General features: G+C 39.8%; 1 protein-coding gene across 1 annotated transcript in view; it reads left to right on the top strand.

Moving 5' to 3' along the window:
- The window catches only part of LOC139168583 (putative neutral ceramidase C), a 95,750-nt gene that overhangs the window by 62,496 nt on the left and 13,861 nt on the right, over positions 1 to 19,393 (top strand). The window contains exons 15-17 of the mRNA XM_070754206.1: positions 1,814 to 1,929; positions 2,799 to 2,893; positions 4,023 to 4,062. Coding sequence (XP_070610307.1) covers positions 1,814 to 1,929; positions 2,799 to 2,893; positions 4,023 to 4,062 — 251 coding nt within the window. The remainder of the gene's footprint in view (positions 1 to 1,813; positions 1,930 to 2,798; positions 2,894 to 4,022; positions 4,063 to 19,393) is intronic.

Here is a 19,393-nt window from a genome sequence, read left to right as displayed (position 1 = left end):
CCTTCATCCAACACCTTTGTGACATAGTCAAAGAAATCAATGAGATTAGTCTGACATGATTTGCCTTCAGTAAAGCCATGCTGATTTGGGTCCAATAAGTTATTGTTTTTTAGGTGCTGATTTATCCTCTTTTTGAGTAGAGTCTCCATCATTTTAACTACCACTGATGTCAAGCTAACTGGCCTGTAGTTACCAGCTTCTTCTCTACTGCCCTTCTTGTGGATAGGCACAACACTGGCCATTCTCCAATCCTCAGGAACTTCTCCTGTTAACAAGGATTGGTTAAACAAATCAGTCAGGGGGGTAGCAATGACAGATCTGAGTTCTTTAAGAACTCTGGGGTGGATGCCATCTGGACCCATTGCCTTATTTATCTTTAATCGTTCAAGTTCTTCTAAGACATCGGCTTCTAAGATCACTGGAGCTGAATCCGTACAGCTGGAAGCAATGCTATATCCCTCCATAGTATTATTTTGTAAGGTGTCTTTTGAGAAAACTGATAATAATAATAATAATAATAATAATAATAATAATATACATCTCCACCCTGTGTCCAATCAATGAAGCAGTGGAAGTAATGTGCCGGTGTCTGGAGGTTGTTAGGGTTTGGATGGGTGTTAACAGGCTCAGACTCAACTCTGACAAGACGGAATGGCTGTGGGTTCTGTCTCCCAACGACGCTTCCACCTATCTGTCCATCACTCGGGGGGAGGACTTTTGACCCCCTCTGAGAGTGTCCGCAACTTGGGCGTCCTCCTCGATCCACAGCTGACTTTAAAACATCATCTTTCGGCTGTGGCGAGGGGGGCGTTTGCCCAGGTTTGCCTGCTATACCAGTTGCGGTCCTATTTGGACAGGGAGTCTCTATTCACAGTCACTCACACCCTTATCACCTCAAGATTCAATGACTGCAATGCTCTCTATATGGGGCTACCTTTGAAGAGTGTTCGGAAACTACAAATTGTGCAAAATACAGCCGCACAAGTGATCATGGACCTCCCTTGATATGCCCATGTCTGTCCAGCACTCCATGGACTGCATTGGTTGCCGATTGGTTTCTGAATGCAATTCAAAGTGTTGGTAATGACATAAAAATTCCTACATGGCATCAGGCCAGATTACTTATGGCTCCGCCTTCTGTCACATGAGTTCCAGCGACTGGTTAAGTCCCACAGAGTTGACCTTCTCCAGGTCCCATCAACTAGACAATGTTGCTTGGCGGGCCTAGGGGAAGAGCCTTCTCTGTGAGGGCTCCGGCTCTCTGGAATCAGCTCCCCCCCTCGTACTGTCCCCATTCTCCTCGCATTCTGCAAGAGTTTTAAGACTCCCCTGTGTCGCCAGCTTGGGGCGATTAGACTCTAGCCCTCTGGCCGATGAACGTCATGTATGGTTGCTGTCTGAGTGGGTATGGCTGTTTTTTTTAAATAAATTGGGGATTATAGGTTGTTTAATTGGTTTTAAATTAATTGGATTTAGACTATTTTATTGTATTGTTTTCTTTTTTATATGTTGTAAGCTGCTCCGCGTCCTCAGAGAGGGACGGCATATAAATAAGTATAAGTAAGTAAGTAAGTAAGTAAGTAAGTAAGTAAGTAAGTAAGTAAGTAAGTAAGTAAGTAAGTAAGTAAGTAAGTAAACAAGTAAACAAGTAAACAAATGAATGAATGAGTAAGTAAGTAAGTAAGTAAGTAAGTAAGTAAGTAAGTAAGTAAGTAAGTAAGTAAGTAAGTAAGTAAATAAATAAATAAATAAATAAATAAATATTTTAGCATGGTGGAAAACATTCAACTCTTACATGTTTTCTTTTTAACAGGCACCAATGAAAGCGATCCATTCTGGGATCATATCCGTGATGCTTTCCTTGTTCAGCCATCCAATGAATCGATAGAATGCCACAAACCTAAGCCTATTTTACTTCCTATAGGAGAGGTATGCACCATTAGGTTTTACTGGCAGGAGCAAGCTCATTGTTTAAACCAATTGTTGCCTCACAGATTATATTTATTGCACAGGAGCAGCAAGAAGTGCAGCCTTTGCACAGATGTATTGTTTTGGGAACAATCATAAAAAGCACACAATATTCCCAGGTGTTTAATAGGTTCACTTTGATGATACACTTCATGCCACAAAGCAGTGGGGAAATGCTACTAGTAGGCGTACCAGTAGCAGTGGCTGCCAGTGATTTGGAGGACTGGTGACGGCAGTAGCCCGAGGCTCCTCCCATTCTCCTGGATGTCACCATTTCCTTGTTTTTTACATTCTGCACATGCACAAAGCCTTCTGCGCATACACAGAGGGTGAAAAAGCCCCACTCTTGATGTAGGGCACCGGTTCGGAAACACTTTGTGTGCCCCATGTCAAGAGTGCTTTTTCAAATACAATATTTGAGAGCTTGATGTGAGACAACTCACACAACTTTAGTGGCTCATTTAGATATTCTATATCTACTGGAAGCCACAAGAACAACAGCAAAGTAGAAACTTCATGACATCAGTGGAATAGTGGACATATTTTTTGAAGTTTCAAGGATTTGGAATTCTAGATTTATTGTGTTTAGGTGTGCTAAAACTATCAAACAATTTGTGTATTATATTTATAAAGTGTTCTGCTGGAAAACACTAAGGAATCAATTCTAGGGGTTGGTTTGTGATTTCCATGTGCTCACTTTACCCACCCATTTCTAATCTTTCACAACTCCCTTGAGTGACAAAGAAGATTCAATGTGGTTTTATTGATGATGATATTATTTAATATAAAGGCTGATCTAAGATTTCCCCTTCTCTCTTGAATTGTTTAAGCTTACCAAGCCTTACCCGTGGCAGGCCAATATAATTGATATCCAGATGTTTACTGTTGGATCTGCAGCCTTCGTGGCTCTTCCAGGAGAGTTTACGTATGAATTTATATTCTTTTATAATATAATTCATGCACATACTTTGTGTTTTATGGTTAGTTTAGAAAAAGAAAGCAGGTTTATTTAGGAGGAAAGGCTGGTTCTCAATCTGGGGGTCGGGACATTTTTGGGGGTCAAACAACCATTTCACGGGGGTCGCCTAAGACCATGGGAAAAGACAAATTTCCCATGGTGTTAGGAACTAAAGCTTCTATTCTGGTGCTTTGGAACATATTATTACAATCCAACCAATTAGGCATTTACAATGGAGGTGTCCCTCTGATCTTCCTGCCAATCAGCTTAAAGCTTTGTTGGGAGAATTGGTGCTAGACTTATGGCTGGGAGTCAACAAAACATGAGGAACTGCATTAAGGGGTCGCGCCATTAGAAAGGTGGAGAACCACTGTTCTAGAGGACAGATAATGGGAAATATAGAAAAACAGACTAGAACTGGTGTGATAGATGGAAATTTGGGGGACTGAAAGCAGGGATGAAATCCAGCAAGTTCTGACAGGTTCTGGAGAAACAGTAGTGGAAATTTTGAATATTTCAGGGAACTGGCAAATACTACCTCTTGTTGGCCCCAGAGTGGGGAGGGAATTGAGATTTTTCAGTATCCTTTCCCTGCCACACCCACAAAACCAGTAGTAAAATAATTGGGATTTTACCACTGACTAAGACATATATCTGAAAGGCAATAGATTGCAGAAGCCTGCAGCAGGCAATACTCTGCTTATGTACTATAAATTTAACAGGGCAAAATTAAAGCCAGTGATCAATATTACGATATTCTTTATTTAATTTAAGGTGCTTAAGGTGCGATCCACCACTTTCTTTGGTGAACATTCCCTTAAAATAACCAAGTCTTGAATAGCATGTTTAAGGCCACCCTCTTTTTTTATTATGACAAGTGAATAATGACTCAACTAGTTGGTTAATTTCAATAGATTTGCATTGCATAAGAACAGGTAGGAAACTGGTATTTATTCTCTTGCTCAGAAATATTAATGATTATCTTTAAGTTTATCGTAAAGAGAATAATGTAACAAGCATCTTTGAGAATCAACAGCTCTTTAGAAGGGTATGGAAACTGATGCCCCTTTTGTGCGTGTGTCTGTATGTCTTCCAGGACAATGTCTGGCCGAAGAGTTCGTGAAGCTGTGAAAAAAGTAAGTTGGTGGTGTTTTAGAATAAGAAAGGAATTAGGATTTTGGAATAAGAAAGGAATTAGTGAACAGCGGTAGAGAACTTTCCATGCAGTTTTTAAAAGACTCATTCAACTTGACAAAAGATGTGTTGTCTTTGGAAGAAGATGAGCATTTCTAAACACAGTGATGGGCTCTTACAGGTACAGTCAGGTACGCAGAACAGGTAGAAATTTCTTTTCTTTTTTTTACCTTCTGGGCTCTGGGTATGTTTTTCCTGTTGCAGTAAATAAGGTTGAATGTGTATAATTTTAGAAGAGCTGTGCATGTGTGTGTGTTTACATACACATACAATTTATACAGTAAAGGCTTCCATTCGCCCCCCTACTGGAATGGTTAGGAGGGGACATGCGCGCGCCCACCCTTCAATTTCCTGCACATGTGCAGAGTCATCGCCATAGCCGTTCCGCCTGAGAGCTACCAGTAGGAAGAAATCCTGCAGGAAGGAAAGGATTTCTTCCCACTGGCAGCTCCTGGGTGGGATGGACTGCCACCACCGCCGCCGCCGCGCAGGAACCCAGCCCCGTGGCTGCTGGCAAAGGCGTTCCATTTAGTCCCATGGGGAGCTGCCAGAAGGAAGAAATCTGGGACTAAATGGGGCGCCTTTGCAGCAGTCACGGGGCTGATTTCCTGTGCAGCAGCGATCCATCTTGCCTGGGAGCTACCAGCAGGAAGAAACTCTTAATAATGAAGAGTTTCCTCTTTTACCTATGGTTTTTTTCTGGTAATTCTCTCCCTCCCACACTTCCTTTTCCACTCAGGTGCTTATTTCACCCTGCATTGCAAACAATCTCCCACTCATATCACAAACAACCAGGGCCGCCATCAGGAATTTTGGGGCCCCATACAGTCTAAGTGTCTGGGCCGCCCCTCCCCCGCCATTTTAAAACTACTTTTTTAAAGTTTTTAAGAAGATGTTAGATAATCATCTGAAAATAGCTGTAAATAACACCCGATGTTCCCAGAATTAACTTTATTCATAAGATTATGATAGCAACAACTTGACCTTAGTTTTACTGGAACTATAGAATAATCATATAATAACCGCTGATGTTACAGGCCGTATAACTATATAAAGAAGGAACTGTGAGGATAACAGTTCAAAAGGGACGGGGGTGGTGTTTGATATGTTGTGTTGTTTTGTTGCTTGTCTTATAAAATGCAAATACAAAATTTAAACAAACAAATAAGTATATTGTAAAATGATAGATTATGTACTATCTTATTTTTTAATGTTTACATAATAACTACTTTTTTTTAAAAAAAATCATCTGTCTGAAGTAGTGTAGGATTCCTGTCTAAGCAGGGGGTTAGACTAGAAGACCTCCAAGGTGCCTTCCCACTGTTATTCTATTCTAATTATCCAGGGGGTTGTGTAGTTATCAGTGGTATTAAAATAGGAGCTGTTAAAAAAACCCCAAATACAATTTCATATTGCTTCACATCTCAATATCCTTTTCGATCTAGTTTTTACGCCCATCTGTGAACGCAGGTCTGAATGAGCCCATGGTATCCAAGTTAATTTCAAAGTACACTGCTCAAAAAAAAGTGAAGGGAACACTTAAACAACACAATATAAACTCCAAGTTGTCAATCAGCGTTGCTTCCTAAGTGGACAGTTTGATTTCACAGAAGTTTTATTTACTTGGAGTTATATTGTGTTGTTTAAGTGTTTCCTTTATTTTTTTGAGCAGTGTAGATAGAGCAGGAGGTCACCAATCTTGGCGACTTTAAGACTTGCGGACTTCAACTCCTAGAGTTCCTCAGCCAGCGAAGCTGCCTGGGGAACTCTGGGAGTTGAAGTCCGCAAGTCTTAAAGTCGCCAAGGTTGGAGACCCTCTGATAATACAGGGATTCTATCGTTGTATAAGTCAGTGTTTCCCAACCTTTTTTGAGCCGCGGCACATTATTCATATTTTCAAAATCCTGGGGAACATTGAAAGGGGGGGTGCGGGGGGGTGCGGGCTAAAGAAAAGTTTGGACAAAAAACCCCTCTCTCTTCCTCCCTTTCGCTCTATTTCTCCCTCTTTCTCTCTTTTCCTTCCTTCCCTTCTTTCTCTCTCTCCATCCCTCTTTCTTTCTTTCTTCCTCTCTTTTTTGCTCTCTTTCTCTCTCCCTCCTTCCCTTCCTCTGTCTTTCTCTCTCTCTTGCTCTCTCTCTCTCTCTGTCTCCCTTGCTATCTCTTTCTTGCTTTTTTCTCTCTCTCTTTCACTGTCTTGCTATATGTCTCTTTCTTTCTCTTTGCCTCTCTTGCTATCTCTCTTTCTTTCTTTCTCTTTCTCTCTCTCTGTCTCTCTTTCTTTCTCTCTCTCTCTGCCTCTCTTGCTAAGTCTCTCTTTTTCTCTTGCTATGTCTCTCTTTCTTTTTCTCTCTCTCTGCCTCTCTTGCTGTCTCTCTTTCTCTCTCTCTTTCTCTATCTCTTTTTCTCTGCCTCTCTTGCTGTCTTTCTTTCTTGCTCTGTCTCTCTCTCTCTCTGCCTCTCTTGTTAAGTCTCTCTTTTCTCTTGCTATGTCTCTCTTTCTTTTTCTCTCTCTCTGCCTCTCTTGCTATGTCTCTCTTTCTCTCTCTCTTTCTCTATCTCTCTTTCTCTGCCTCTCTTGCTCTCTTTCTTTCTTGCTCTGTCTCTCTCTCTCTGCCTCTCTTGCTAAGTCTCTCTTTTTCTCTTGCTATGTCTCTCTTTCTTTTTCTCTCTCTCTGCCTCTCTTGCTATGTCTCTCTTTCTCTCTCTCTTTCTCTCTCTCTTTCTCTGCCTCTCTTGATGTCTTTCTTTCTTGCTCTGTCTCTCTTTCTCTGCCTCTCTTGCTATGTCTCTCTTTCTCTCTCTCTCTGCCTCTCTTATATGTCTCTCTTTCTTTCTCTCTCTCTCTCAGCTGACTGCAAGCGGGAGCCCTGACGGCGGCAGCTGGACGTGCTGCTGGACACCGTATATGCCAGGCCCGCAGCGCCAGCATGTACGATGTCCAGCAGCATGTCCAACCGCCACATCAGGGCTCCCGCTTGCAGTCAGCTGAGAGAGAGAGAGAGAGCGCTCCCTCTCGCCGCCACCTGGAGCTCTCTCTTGCCGCCGCCATCTCCCCGCGACTGCCTGCGGCCGCTGCAGCCACCCCCCCTCCTACCGCCAGTGCCCTCCCACCGGGCCACAAAGGACACTTGCCGCCGACGCCAGGAAAGTTCCAGCTGGGCGGGGCGCTGCTGGTACTTCCATCCTGGGGCTCCCGCTCGCAGCTGTCCCCCGGCTTCTGCTCGATGCCGCGGTTTTCGGCGCTCTTCTGCTGGGCCCCAAAGAAGGAAGGCGGGAAAAAGGCACGAAGAATGAAGCTCTCCTTCTTCCTGCCTTCCTTCTTTGGGGCCCAGCAGGAGAGCGCCGAAAACCGCAGCATCGAGCAGGAGCGCACCGGTTGGGAAACGCTGGTATAAGTTACAACCAGGTTCTGAAGACCAGCCCCACACGACAACAAACCTCCCTTCTTTTGCTTTGGGAAGGCGCCTCGAGTTTCCCTCACGTCCATTCATCCGGGTTATTTTTCTTTTACCGAAGGGAAGCTCTGATTGACGGCGTTAATGCAGGGCCCCTCTAATCACCGGGCCCGGTACGGGGCTCCCTGTAGTACCCGTCTATCGGCGGCCCTGCAAACAACACATATCCACAACCTGTGGGTGAAATTACAGCACTGTAGCCTACTTCAGAAGCTTTTGTTTTCAGAGCTCTGCTTATTAGGGATTAGAATCTAAAGAATGATGAAGGGATTGAGTTGCAAAATGCTTCTATTAGACAGTAACTGCCATCCAACTTGATTCTCCAGTTTCTCCAGTTGGCTGCAGGATTTGTTGGTCTTATACTGTGCTTGGTGCAATTCTTGCACTAAAATTATCTGTGCATGATGGAATGAATTTTGTTCTTTTAATCCACATGTATTTTTATCAGAGTCTGATACTAATTCTGCTGACTTGTCTAAGGTTATCTAGCTGGCTTCCATGCCTAAGAGAGGCCTAGAACTCAGGATCTCCTGTGCCTTGTCTAGAACCTTAAAATATTATATCTTATTGGCTCTCTAGAATATCTTAGAATTTTGAATTTCTTCTAATTCAGGGATGTATTATATGATCATTGATCAATATGACTAAATAAATAGCCTAGATTAGATGAGAGAGAAAAAAACTGTCTTCTTGAGGAAGACTTGTTTGGTCAGATCAGTAAATCAGTTTTATAATTGGACCTTGATTATCTTTACATTTGATCTCTTCGGTAACAAGAGATTTTAGAGTAATTTAAATAGGGCAAATATGTGTTGTGGTTGGCTCTGGGCCAGCTCCTGCTCCAAGGACTGTGGGGGTTGATGTGGGAGAATCCTCCCATTGCCAGAAGCCAGTTTTACTGCCAACTGCTTCCGACAGCGAAGCGTCTGTAGCAGATAGTGAAAGTGAAGTGGGATCCACAGAGGAGGTAATTACAGGCAGCCCATTAGATAGTTGCCCCGTGAGTGATTCATCATCATTACCATAATTGGATTTGGAAGGGGAGACGTTCATAGATGTGCGCAGACGCAGGGTAATGTCAAGGAAAGAACAACTGCGTAAATCACCTGTGACTGGGGGCAATGTTCCCTCTAATTTTTTTCGGTGTGGGTGGAAAAGTATAGTGTCTGAGCGGCAGTCCCTTTGGGACTGGGCGGCATAGAAGTATAAACAAACAAACAAACAAACAAACAAATAAATAAATAAGAAAAAATTCTTTTCTTTTTTATTAAAAGAAATTAATAATAAAACAAAACCAAAATCTATTACTATTATTACTATCTTCTCCTCTTTTTCCATCTCTGTCTCCTCCCCCCTTGTGTGTGTGTGTGCGTATGTGTGTGTGTTTGAACTCTTGAACCATTTCCAATAACAGGTGAGCTATTGGAAATGGTTCAAGAGTTCACACACACACACACAAACGGCTGGGTTTTTTTTCCTCTGTTATTATTTGGGTGCTTTTTACCATCAAGAGTCATTTCTCTCTCTTTCTCTCTCCCCCTCTTTCTCTCTCTCTCTCTTGTTTTCTTTCTCTCTCACTCTTTCTTTCTCTCTCTCTTGCTTTCTTTCTCTTCTCTCTCTTGCTATCTCTCTCCCCCCTTTCTCTCTCTCTTTCTTTCTCACTTACTTTCTCTCTCCCTCTCTCTGTCAGCGAGGGGGCTGCGAGAGCGCTTTCTCTGAGCGCTTCGGGAATGCCTGCGCTGCCTCTACTGCAGCCCCCTTGCTCTGGACGAAAGCGCTCCCAGCGAAGGGGCTGTGAGAGGGGTGGTGTGGGCATTCCTGAAGCGCGTGGAGAAAACCCTCTCTCGCAGCCGCCTGGCTGGGAACGCAGAAGTGAAGAAGGAGAAGCCGCTGCCCCCGCCGAGGGAGAAGTCGCGCCCCAAGGCAGGAGGTGGTGGGGGATCAGAGGGGGCGGATCGGGCAGGCGGGGGGCAGGGCCGAGAGGCCAGGAGCGTGAGGGGGCTGAAGGCACCATGGGGAGGCAGGGGCGGCCGCAGCTCCCTTCCCTTCTACTGTCGGCGCCTCCCCGCCCCCGCACCCCCCCCACGGGCTGGCAGGGGGATGGGGAGCGCGCGCCCGTGGAAAAGGGTGTGTGGGGGGGTATTTTGCGGCACGCGCGTGCGCACACGCGCAACTTACAGGCAACACTGGCTGGGAGTAATTAGACTAATGGGGCTGCTATTAAATTGCCAGCGTTCTTGCATCTGGGCATGGAAGTTTATCCGTTGGTGAAAGAGAGAAGTGTGCTTTGCATCAGGATTCTTTTTTTTTTCCAATATTTTTTTATTAATTTTCTTAAAATAACACACAGACTTACAAACATTCAACATAAACTGTGGGGATGTATCTTCCCCGCTTCTCTCAAAAGTATAAATGCAGATACAGAAAAAGGAATACATAGTTAAATGCATAGTTCAATACTACTCATACAAAATATCTAATAAGGAAAAAGTGATATTATATTATAAAAAAGAAAGATAGTTATAACTAATATAAAACCAAACAATCTTATCAATTCTATGTATATAAACTAATTCTAATATTATTCTTAATAAAATAAAAAGAAAGATTTAAACCAAAACATCTATACTTATTATTAATCTTCTGTTGTTGTTTTTTTCTTATCTATCCATACATAAACATTGTTCCATGTTTCATAAAATTTTGTTTCTTCTTGATCATTTAAGCGTCTTGTCATCATATCCATCTCCGCGCAATCTAATATTTTTGTGATAACTTCCTCTTCTTTGGGGATATTTTCCCCTTTCCAATTTTGCGCGTAAATAATCCTTGCCGCTGTACAAAATTTCTTTTTTGTAATTTTGGTTAGTAATTCCTAGTAAACAGAACTCCGGGGTAATTTCTATGTTTTGCTTTGTAATCTCTTTTGTCATTTTCTCTATCATTCTCCAGTACATTTTAGCTTTATTACATGTCCACCATTGGTGGTAGTAGGATCCTATTTCTTTCTTACATTTCCAACACAAAGGTGATGTCTTGGGAAACATTTTTGCTATTCTACTTGGTGGGAGATGCCATCTATAGAACATTTTAATTTGATTCTCTTTTAAAGAAACTGATTTTGTCATCTTCCAATTGTGCATCCAAACTTTCTCCCATGTGTCTAAATCTATTTCTTTGCCTATATTTCTACACCACAGTATCATACTATCTTTTAATGTTAAATCAATATTCTTGTGAGCAAACAAGTATTTGTATATTTTCCCAATTACCCTGTTTTGATTTTTAGTAATTAAATCACTTAATAGATTTTTATTTTTATTAAATATATAAAGTATACTGTCTTTCTGGTATCTAGATCTAATCTGTGCATAGTGCCACCAATCGATTTGTATCCCTTCGTCTTGTAATTTAATTCTAGTTTTTAATTTCATTTGATCATCTAACAAATCTTTATATCTTATTATTCTTGTATCCTTAATAGAATTTGGATGTATTATTGCGTCTAATGGGGCAACCCAGTCCGGAATTGTTAAGAAGTGGTTTTTCTTTCCATACATCAAATAAGTATTTTCTTAGTGTATGTCTTTTAAAATAAGAATGATTTTTGTCTTTATCATACCATACAAAGGCATGCCAGCCAAGCATAGGATCATGTCCTTCTAATTTTAATGTTCTCGTATCCTCTAAGGTTATCCAATAATGTTAAGGCGGCTGCCTGGTAATATAATTTCCAATTTGGGAGGGCAAAACCTCCCCTCTCTTTTATATCTTCTAACATGTTTATCTTGATTCTTGCCTTTTTGCCTTGCCATAGAAATTTTCTAACCACATTTGTTAAATTTTTTAAAAAAATTGCCCCTGGATTTATTGGGATCACTTGAAATAAAAATAAAACCTTGGGTAAGATATTCATCTTAATTGTGGCAATTCTTCCTAGAAAAGATATTTTTAAGTTATTCCATATTTCTAAATCCTTTTTAATTTCATTAATTAATTTTATATAATTATCATTTTTTAATGTTATTGTTTTGGCTGTTAGCCATATTCCCAAGTATTTTACTTTTTTAACTATTTGTATTCCAGTAATACATTCTAAATTGCTTTCTTGTGATTTATTCGTGTTTTTTGTTATAAATTGTGTTTTATTTTTATTTATTTTCAAACCTGCTACCTTACCATATTGTTCTATTGTCTGGATTAATCTTGGTGCTGTAACTATCGGATCTTCCATTATAAAGGTCAGATCATCTGCAAAAGCCTGGACTTTATATATCTCTTTTCCAACTGTTAACCCTTTTATCTTTGAATCTGCTCTTATTTTTATTAATAGTGTTTCTAAAGTCATAATGAACAGGAGGGGTGAAATAGGACATCCTTGTCGAACTCCTTTATTTATTTTAAACGCTTCCAATTGCTCATTATTTAATATGATTTTTGTTGTTTGTTCTGAATAGATAGCGTCTATTAAATTAACAAATTTAGGGCCAAATCTCATTTTATTTAGTTGCATTTTTATAAATGTCCAATTAACATTATCAAAAGCTTTTTGAGCATCTAAGAACTGTCACGCTGAGATTGCCAGCCAACAGAGACTTTCCTTAGTTAAAGTGTTGCTGTGTTTCTTTATTTTCTCTGATCACACCCCCTCTTACATCACTCCCACAATCCTTATCTTTCTCTGTTTCCTATATATATATCCGCTTGCTTATGTGAGTGAGCACATTCTAATCTAACCTTCTTGTGTGCTTGCAGCCATGTTTTCGTTAGAAGCTGCTTGATAAAGCGCAGCTGGCAAAATGAACTTATTTCTGTTTATAAAATAATGTTTGTTTTCACTTTGGTTCCTGCCTGCTGAAGTCCTGCTTTAAAATCCATCCCCAACGTGGTAAGCGGAGAGATGGTTTGCTTATTTTTATTTTTACTTTAATCAGGCTGATATGCCTGCTAAGAAACGGCGGCAGCAAGCTTTTGATTTTTCTTCTTCTGAACTTCAAAGCATCATGCCGACTCCGTCTGAACATCTGCCGGGCCTCGCTCAAAGTAATTTTTCAACTCAGCAGACATCCATCGAACAGATAAGTGAAGTTACTAACTTGCTTAGTTTAACTGAGCCTGTAAATCAAATAGGTGAAGCAAGGGCAATTAGCCCACATTTCCAGGCAGAGATAGCTGTAAATCCTAGTCTACCGGAACAGCTAGGAGCAAAGCCAAAAGTTAAATTTCAACAAAGTTTCATGTCTAAGCCACCTTTATATGAGAGCAACCTTTTAGAAGATGATATAAATATCCAAATTACTAAGTCCTTGGCAGATGATTTAAAGCATGATATTGCTGAAATACAAAAATGCTTATTAGATTTGAAACTGGATAAAGAGTCAAAAGATCTTAGCCAGTCTGAAAAGGATCTTGCCCAGTTCTACAGCTCTCAACTTATTGTCAATGAAAAGAAACTGAGCCGGATAAGAAGTGCACAAGTAGAATACTGTGAAGGGAAAATACATGAATCATTAAAGTTGAAAAAGATGGTCTCTGTCCAGAGACAGTCTGATGAGGCCACGCATTCCCTAGCATTCAAGGAACTAGGTGCAGCACCACCCAGTGGCCAAATTGACAAAACACCCAGTTTAACTTTTCCTCTGGGATTTGGCTCAATTCCAAGTCAGATCCAAAATGCGCCACCTGGTGGACAACTTAAGCAACTGCATCAAAATGTCATTTTATTGCCAGAGAATTCAGGAGCGCCATCTAGTGACCGTTTGAAGCAATATAAGTTACCAGATGATCGGAGAAATGTTGATTCGCGCCAAAAAGATTCTTTTTTAGATTTTCAAATGAATAAAGAAGCTTCAGCAGAACAATTTTATTCTGCAAGCAAGGGAAGGTTTGTACCTCAACAGAACTTTTTTCAGCAGGTACCCCAACCAGATCAAGGGGTGCAATATTCACAGGTACAACCGCCCCAAGCTCCTGTTATGCCCGTGCACCCGGCGCAAATCCCACTTCAACCAGCTCAGCCATTATTGGCACCACGCCCTCAACTGCAACAACAGATGTCGGCTGCATTTCCAAGACAATTCTCTACCTTGTCACCATTGCAAGGTGAGTCTCAACTTCAAAATAATGGGAGAAATTATAAGACGTGGTTACACCAGATCACGCTGATATTAGCTGCAGACACCATTGTATTCAACCCACCAAACAGACTCTGGACACAAGAGGAAAGAGCCTTAGATAGAAGAGCGACCATTTTGATTCTCATGTCTCTAGTTACAGATTTATCTGTCAGATTCTCTCTTGCCAATACTGCAAACGCCGTAATTACCGCGCTCGATGAACTTGTGAGTACAACACAAAACGTTTATGGACTATAGATAGTGGAGCTGCTTTTCATATTACTCACCAAAAAGAACTCTTTACGGAATTACGTGAATCTGACATTAAGGAGGTGTATGGTTTCTCAAAAAGCTTATCCCGAGTCGAAGGAGAAGGAACAATCTACATAGATGAACTGGACCAGACGATTCCACGCGTTCTCTACATTCCAAATTCTGAAAGCAACATACTCAGCCTTCATCACCTAAACAAAGACTTAGGCTACAAAGCAATGCTATTGAACTCTGATATCCACATGATTAGAAATGGCACTGTTGTCGCACATGCCATTCCGATTGGTGGTGTTTTCTACCTCAAGCCGAACTTTCGTTCATTGGTAGATGTAAGTATGAGCGTTCCAAAACATGAAAGCGCAGGCCCAGAGAGAAAACCTGCTGCTATTATAAAATCAGAGGCTCATAAAGCCAATGAATCACAAGATGTTCCGCATAATGTTGCAAATGCTAAACCTTTACTAAAAAATAAACCTTTTCATTCTAGGTGCATCCACCGTTGGCATCGACGTTTGGGCCATGCTTCCTATGATGTATTATCTAAGATGCCTGAGTGCGTGAACGGTTTCAAAGTTGATAGTAATTGTCCTATTTATCTTGATTGTTTTGTTTGTAATAAATCTAAATCAAAGGCTGCCCCCATTGCTAAACATGCCCTTCGTTTGTCTTCACGCATTTTCGATTTGGTTCATACCGACATTGTCGGTCCATTTCGGCCTACTAGGGGTAACAATAAGTATTTTTTAACAATTGTTGATAGTTTTTCTAGATATGGCTTTGTGTATCTAATGAAACAGAAATCAGAGACGTTTCAGATCTTTACAGACTTTGCTGCAAAGGTCTTCAATCAATTCGGTGTCCGTATCAGAAGAATCCAAAGTGATCGTGGTGGTGAGTTTATGTCTCAGAGCGATTCCAGAACTGGATGAGACGCAAAGGAATACGGCACCAAGCTTCAGCCCCTTACACTCCGGCTCACAATGGGATTGCTGAACGAAGGCAAGGTGTTCTACAGACTATGTATCGCTGTCTCTTAGAAGACGCTGATCTCGATAATGCTTATTGGGGCGAAGCATTAAGGTATGCAAACTACCTTGTTAATCGTACTTGGAGCAGTGTGTTAAAACAAACTCCGTACTATATATTTTATGGGAAGAAGCCTGACATTCAAAACCTTCACATATTTGGCTCGTATGCCATGGTTAACATTCCACTGGCTCAAAGAAAGAAGGGTGGTCCAGTGGCACAAAAATTGAGATTTATAGGTTTTGATGAAAGTTCCAAGTATTATAAATTTACTGACTCTAATTACAGAGCTATTGTTTCCAATTCAGCAAAATTTGAGGAAGATACAAATTGGTCCAGGATACACAGTAATGATACATAAGTTTATTTTCCTAAAGATGTTCAAGGTACAGCGCAACCTGACTCTCAGATAGTTGTCCCAGATGTCCCAGTTGTCCCAGATGTTCCTGATGTACAGTCTTCACCAGTCGCAGATGATGTTATTAGTGATGTAAATGAAGATGGAGATGACCAAAATGAATGGACCACGGTTCTACGACGTTCCAAGAGAACCACAAAAGGAGTTCCTCCTCAGAGATATCAAGCGCAAGTAGCTCAAAAATTGTTTCCTGTTATTTGTAACAATGTTTTACTTCCTCCCGATAATTTTTATCAAATAAAACATTTACCTGAACCTGAACAGGAAAAATGGTATAATGCCATGCAAGCTGAACTTGACAGTTTAAGGAAATTGAAGGTGTACAAACATGTTGACCCTCCAGAACATAAGAGAGTTATTGGCACACGATGGGTCTATAGAATTAAGCGAAAGCCAAACGGTGAGGAACTATACAAAGCTAGATTAGTAGCACAAGGCTTCTCTCAGACTTTTCCTGATGATTACACCGATACTTATTCACCTACTGTCAGAAATGAAAGTGTCAAAATTGCCTTAACAACTGCCGCTGCCCTGAATTTAGAAGTTTTCCAGTTTGATGTTGAAACTGCCTATCTGAATGCCGATCTAGATGAAGAAATCTACGTGAAAGGCGCACCCGGATTCCAGGACCAGGAAGGATGTGTCTGGCGACTGCAAAAGAGTCTATACGGATTGAAACAATCTGGTTTAATGTGGCATAGATGTCTAATTGACAAACTAAATTCAATGGGCTTTATTAAGTCCGACTCTGATCAATGCGTGTTTACAAAAGGGCAAGGTAATGTTTATGAAATTGTTCTTGTGTATGTTGATGATATTGTGTATATTGGTCCAAATCAACATATGAGTGAGAGTTTTGCAAAGGGTTTAGAAAAACATTTCACACTAAAAAAGCTTAGGACACATTCATGATTACTTAGGGGTTCAAATTCAGAAAACTAAGAAGGGGTTTAGTCTCTCACAATCAAATAAGATTGATCAATTGTTACAACAATGCAACATGGCTGATGCACGCCCATGTCGGTCTCCAATGCAGACAGACTTTTATAGGTTGACATACCAAAACAGTTCTTTGTTTAAGGACCAAACACTTTTTCGCTCAGTAATTGGGTCATTGTTATATATTAGTAGTTGGACAAGACCCGACATTTCACTTAGTGTGAATTTGTTGTCACGACACATAGGCAACGCGACTGTATTTCATTGGTCATGTATAAAGAGATTGCTCAGATACATGAAGCACACGATGGACATAAAGTTATTCCTGGAACCAGAACAAAACAAGTATCCTAAACTGATTTGCTATGCAGATTCTGATTGGGCATTGAGACTCGTCAAAGTACTTCTGGTTTCATAATGTTTTTGAATGGGTGTCCAATTTATTGGAAAGTCAGAAAGCAGAGATTTATTTCTTGTTCCTCCACTGAGTCCGAATATGCTTGTGTTTCTGACTGTTGCAATGATTTAACCAATGTTTCTGCTCTCATTACTAGTATCTGGGCAGAGCCAATGAAACCTATTGTCATTATGGAGGATAATATTTCAGTGAAATTCATTGCTGACGCTGAATATGTGGGAGCACGTTCACGGCGCATCGATTTACGATATAAAAATGCAAGAAAATATGTGCAACAAGGATTCGTGACACTACAATATGTGCCTTCAAATGAACAGATCGCTGATGTGCTGAATAAGCCACTGCCAGCTGACCAACACGAATACCTTTCTGAGAAACTGTGCCTGAAGTGAATCAATGTCCCTGATGACTGCCAAAGAAGGGGTGTCACGCTGAGATTGCCAGCCAACAGAGACTTTCCTTAGTTAAAGTGTTGCTGTGTTTCTTTATTTTCTCTGATCACACCCCCTCTTACATCACTCCCACAATCCTTATCTTTCTCTTTTTCCTATATATATATCCGCTTGCTTATGTGAGCGAGCACATTCTAATCTAACCTTCTTGTGTGCTTGCAGCCATGTTTTCGTTAGAAGCTGCTTGATAAAGCGTAGCTGGCAAAATGAACTTATTTCTGTTTATAAAATAAAGTTTGTTTTCACTTTGGTTCCTGCCTGCTGAAGTCCTGCTTTAAAATCCATCCCCAACAAGAACATTAATGATAATGTTTTATCTGGATGTTGCTCATAATATTCTAATACATTAATAATTGTTCTAAGGTTATTTTTAATTTGTCTGCCTGGCAGGAAACCATTTTGGTCTGAGTGGATTTTACTATTTATTACCGTTTTCAACCTATCTGCATATATTGCAATAAATATTTTATAGTCTACATTTAATAATGATATTGGTCTATAGTTTTTAATTTTTTCCATTGCTGTATCCGATTTGTGAATTAAAGTTATCAAAGATTCAGACCATGATTTAGGAATTTTACCATCTAACCTGCATTCATTAAAGATTTGCAACATATTATTTCTTAATGTTTCATTTTCTATTTTATACCACTCTGCTGGGATAGCGTCTGGTCCTGTGGCTTTGTTATTTTTTTGCTTCTTAATAGTTGTAAGGAGTTCTTCCATTGTTATAGGACTCTCCATCCTCTCCTGTTGTTCTTCTGTTAATTGTGGTAACTCTGAACTTTCTAAATATTTAAATACTTCACCTTCCTCAATATTATCGTCTTTATACAATTCTTTAAAAAAACTTTGTACTATGTTTGCTTTTCCTTCTGTGTCATATTTTATTGTTCCATCTTTGTCTTCTAATTGTTTAATTAATTTATATTGTCTCTGTTTTCTCAGTTTATATGCTAACCATCTACCTGGTTTATTGGCATGTTCAAAATATTGTTGCTTAGCTCTTTTTATTTTTTCCAGTATTTGATTTTGTTCTTCCAGTCTAATTTTATGTTTAATTACATTTTTTTTCTCCAAATCCTTATTTTTCATATTTTGTTGTGATATAAATTCTAATTGTTTTAATTCATTCGTTAATTGTTCATATTTTCTTTTCTTTTCTTTGTTGTATTTTACTGTGTAGGATATTGTTAATCCTCTTATGTATGCTTTAGTTGCATCCCATAAATTTTGGGGAGTAGTATCTGTATTTTTATTAATTTCAAAAAATATTTTTAATTCCTTCTCAATCCATTCTTTATATTCTTTCTCTTTCAAAATATTTCTATTCATTTGCCAATTATAATGCTTTTTACTATTTCTCATATAGACTATAACTGGGTTATGATCCGCCCAAGTATTAACATCTATTTCCACCTCTTGTATATACTCTGCTGTTGTTTTGGGAGCCCACACCATATCTATTCTAGTCCAAATTTTGTGGGGGTTTGAGTAGAAAGTATATTGCCTTCTTTGGGGATGTCTTTCCCTCCAAATATCATTCAATAGTAATTCTGCTTTCATTTTTTGAAAAGTGGAGGGTAATAAATTCTTTTTTTCTTTTTACTATTTTTCTTCTCCCCCGAGTGGTCTAATTGCCTATTTGTTATGGCATTAAAATCTCCAATAATTAACATATTTTCCAAATTTAACTCTATAATTTTTTGATGTAATTTTTTATAAAATGCAATTTGATCATCATTTGGGGCATATATAGAAACAATAGCAAGAGGTCTAGGTTCAATATTAACCTGGACAATCAAAATTCTACCTTCATTGTCACTAAATAATTGTTTGGAATTTATAGAACTCTCAACATACATTGCTACTCCTCTTTTCCTTTGATCTGCTAATGCAGCATACATATTTCCAATTTTAGTATTTAGCAATAAATTCTGATTACTTTTTTTTATATGTACTTCTTGAAGTATAACAATTTGAGCCTTTTGGTTCTTAATTTTAGAAAATATTTGTTTTCTTTTTTTTGGTTTGTTTAGTCCATTAACATTTACTGAGAAAATTTTTAAGTCTCTCGATGTGGTCATTTATTGTACTTCTTGGTTTCCCGCTGGGGTTGCTTTCTTCTGGCCCCGTGGTCCTGCTCCTCCACTTGTGCAGATGCCCCCATGGCTTC

This window comes from Erythrolamprus reginae, chromosome 5 (genome assembly GCF_031021105.1).
Source record: "Erythrolamprus reginae isolate rEryReg1 chromosome 5, rEryReg1.hap1, whole genome shotgun sequence".
Lineage (NCBI taxonomy): Eukaryota > Metazoa > Chordata > Lepidosauria > Squamata > Dipsadidae > Erythrolamprus > Erythrolamprus reginae.
The sequence above is the reverse complement of the archived record's forward strand: the minus strand, read 5'-3'. Positions and strand labels throughout refer to the sequence as shown.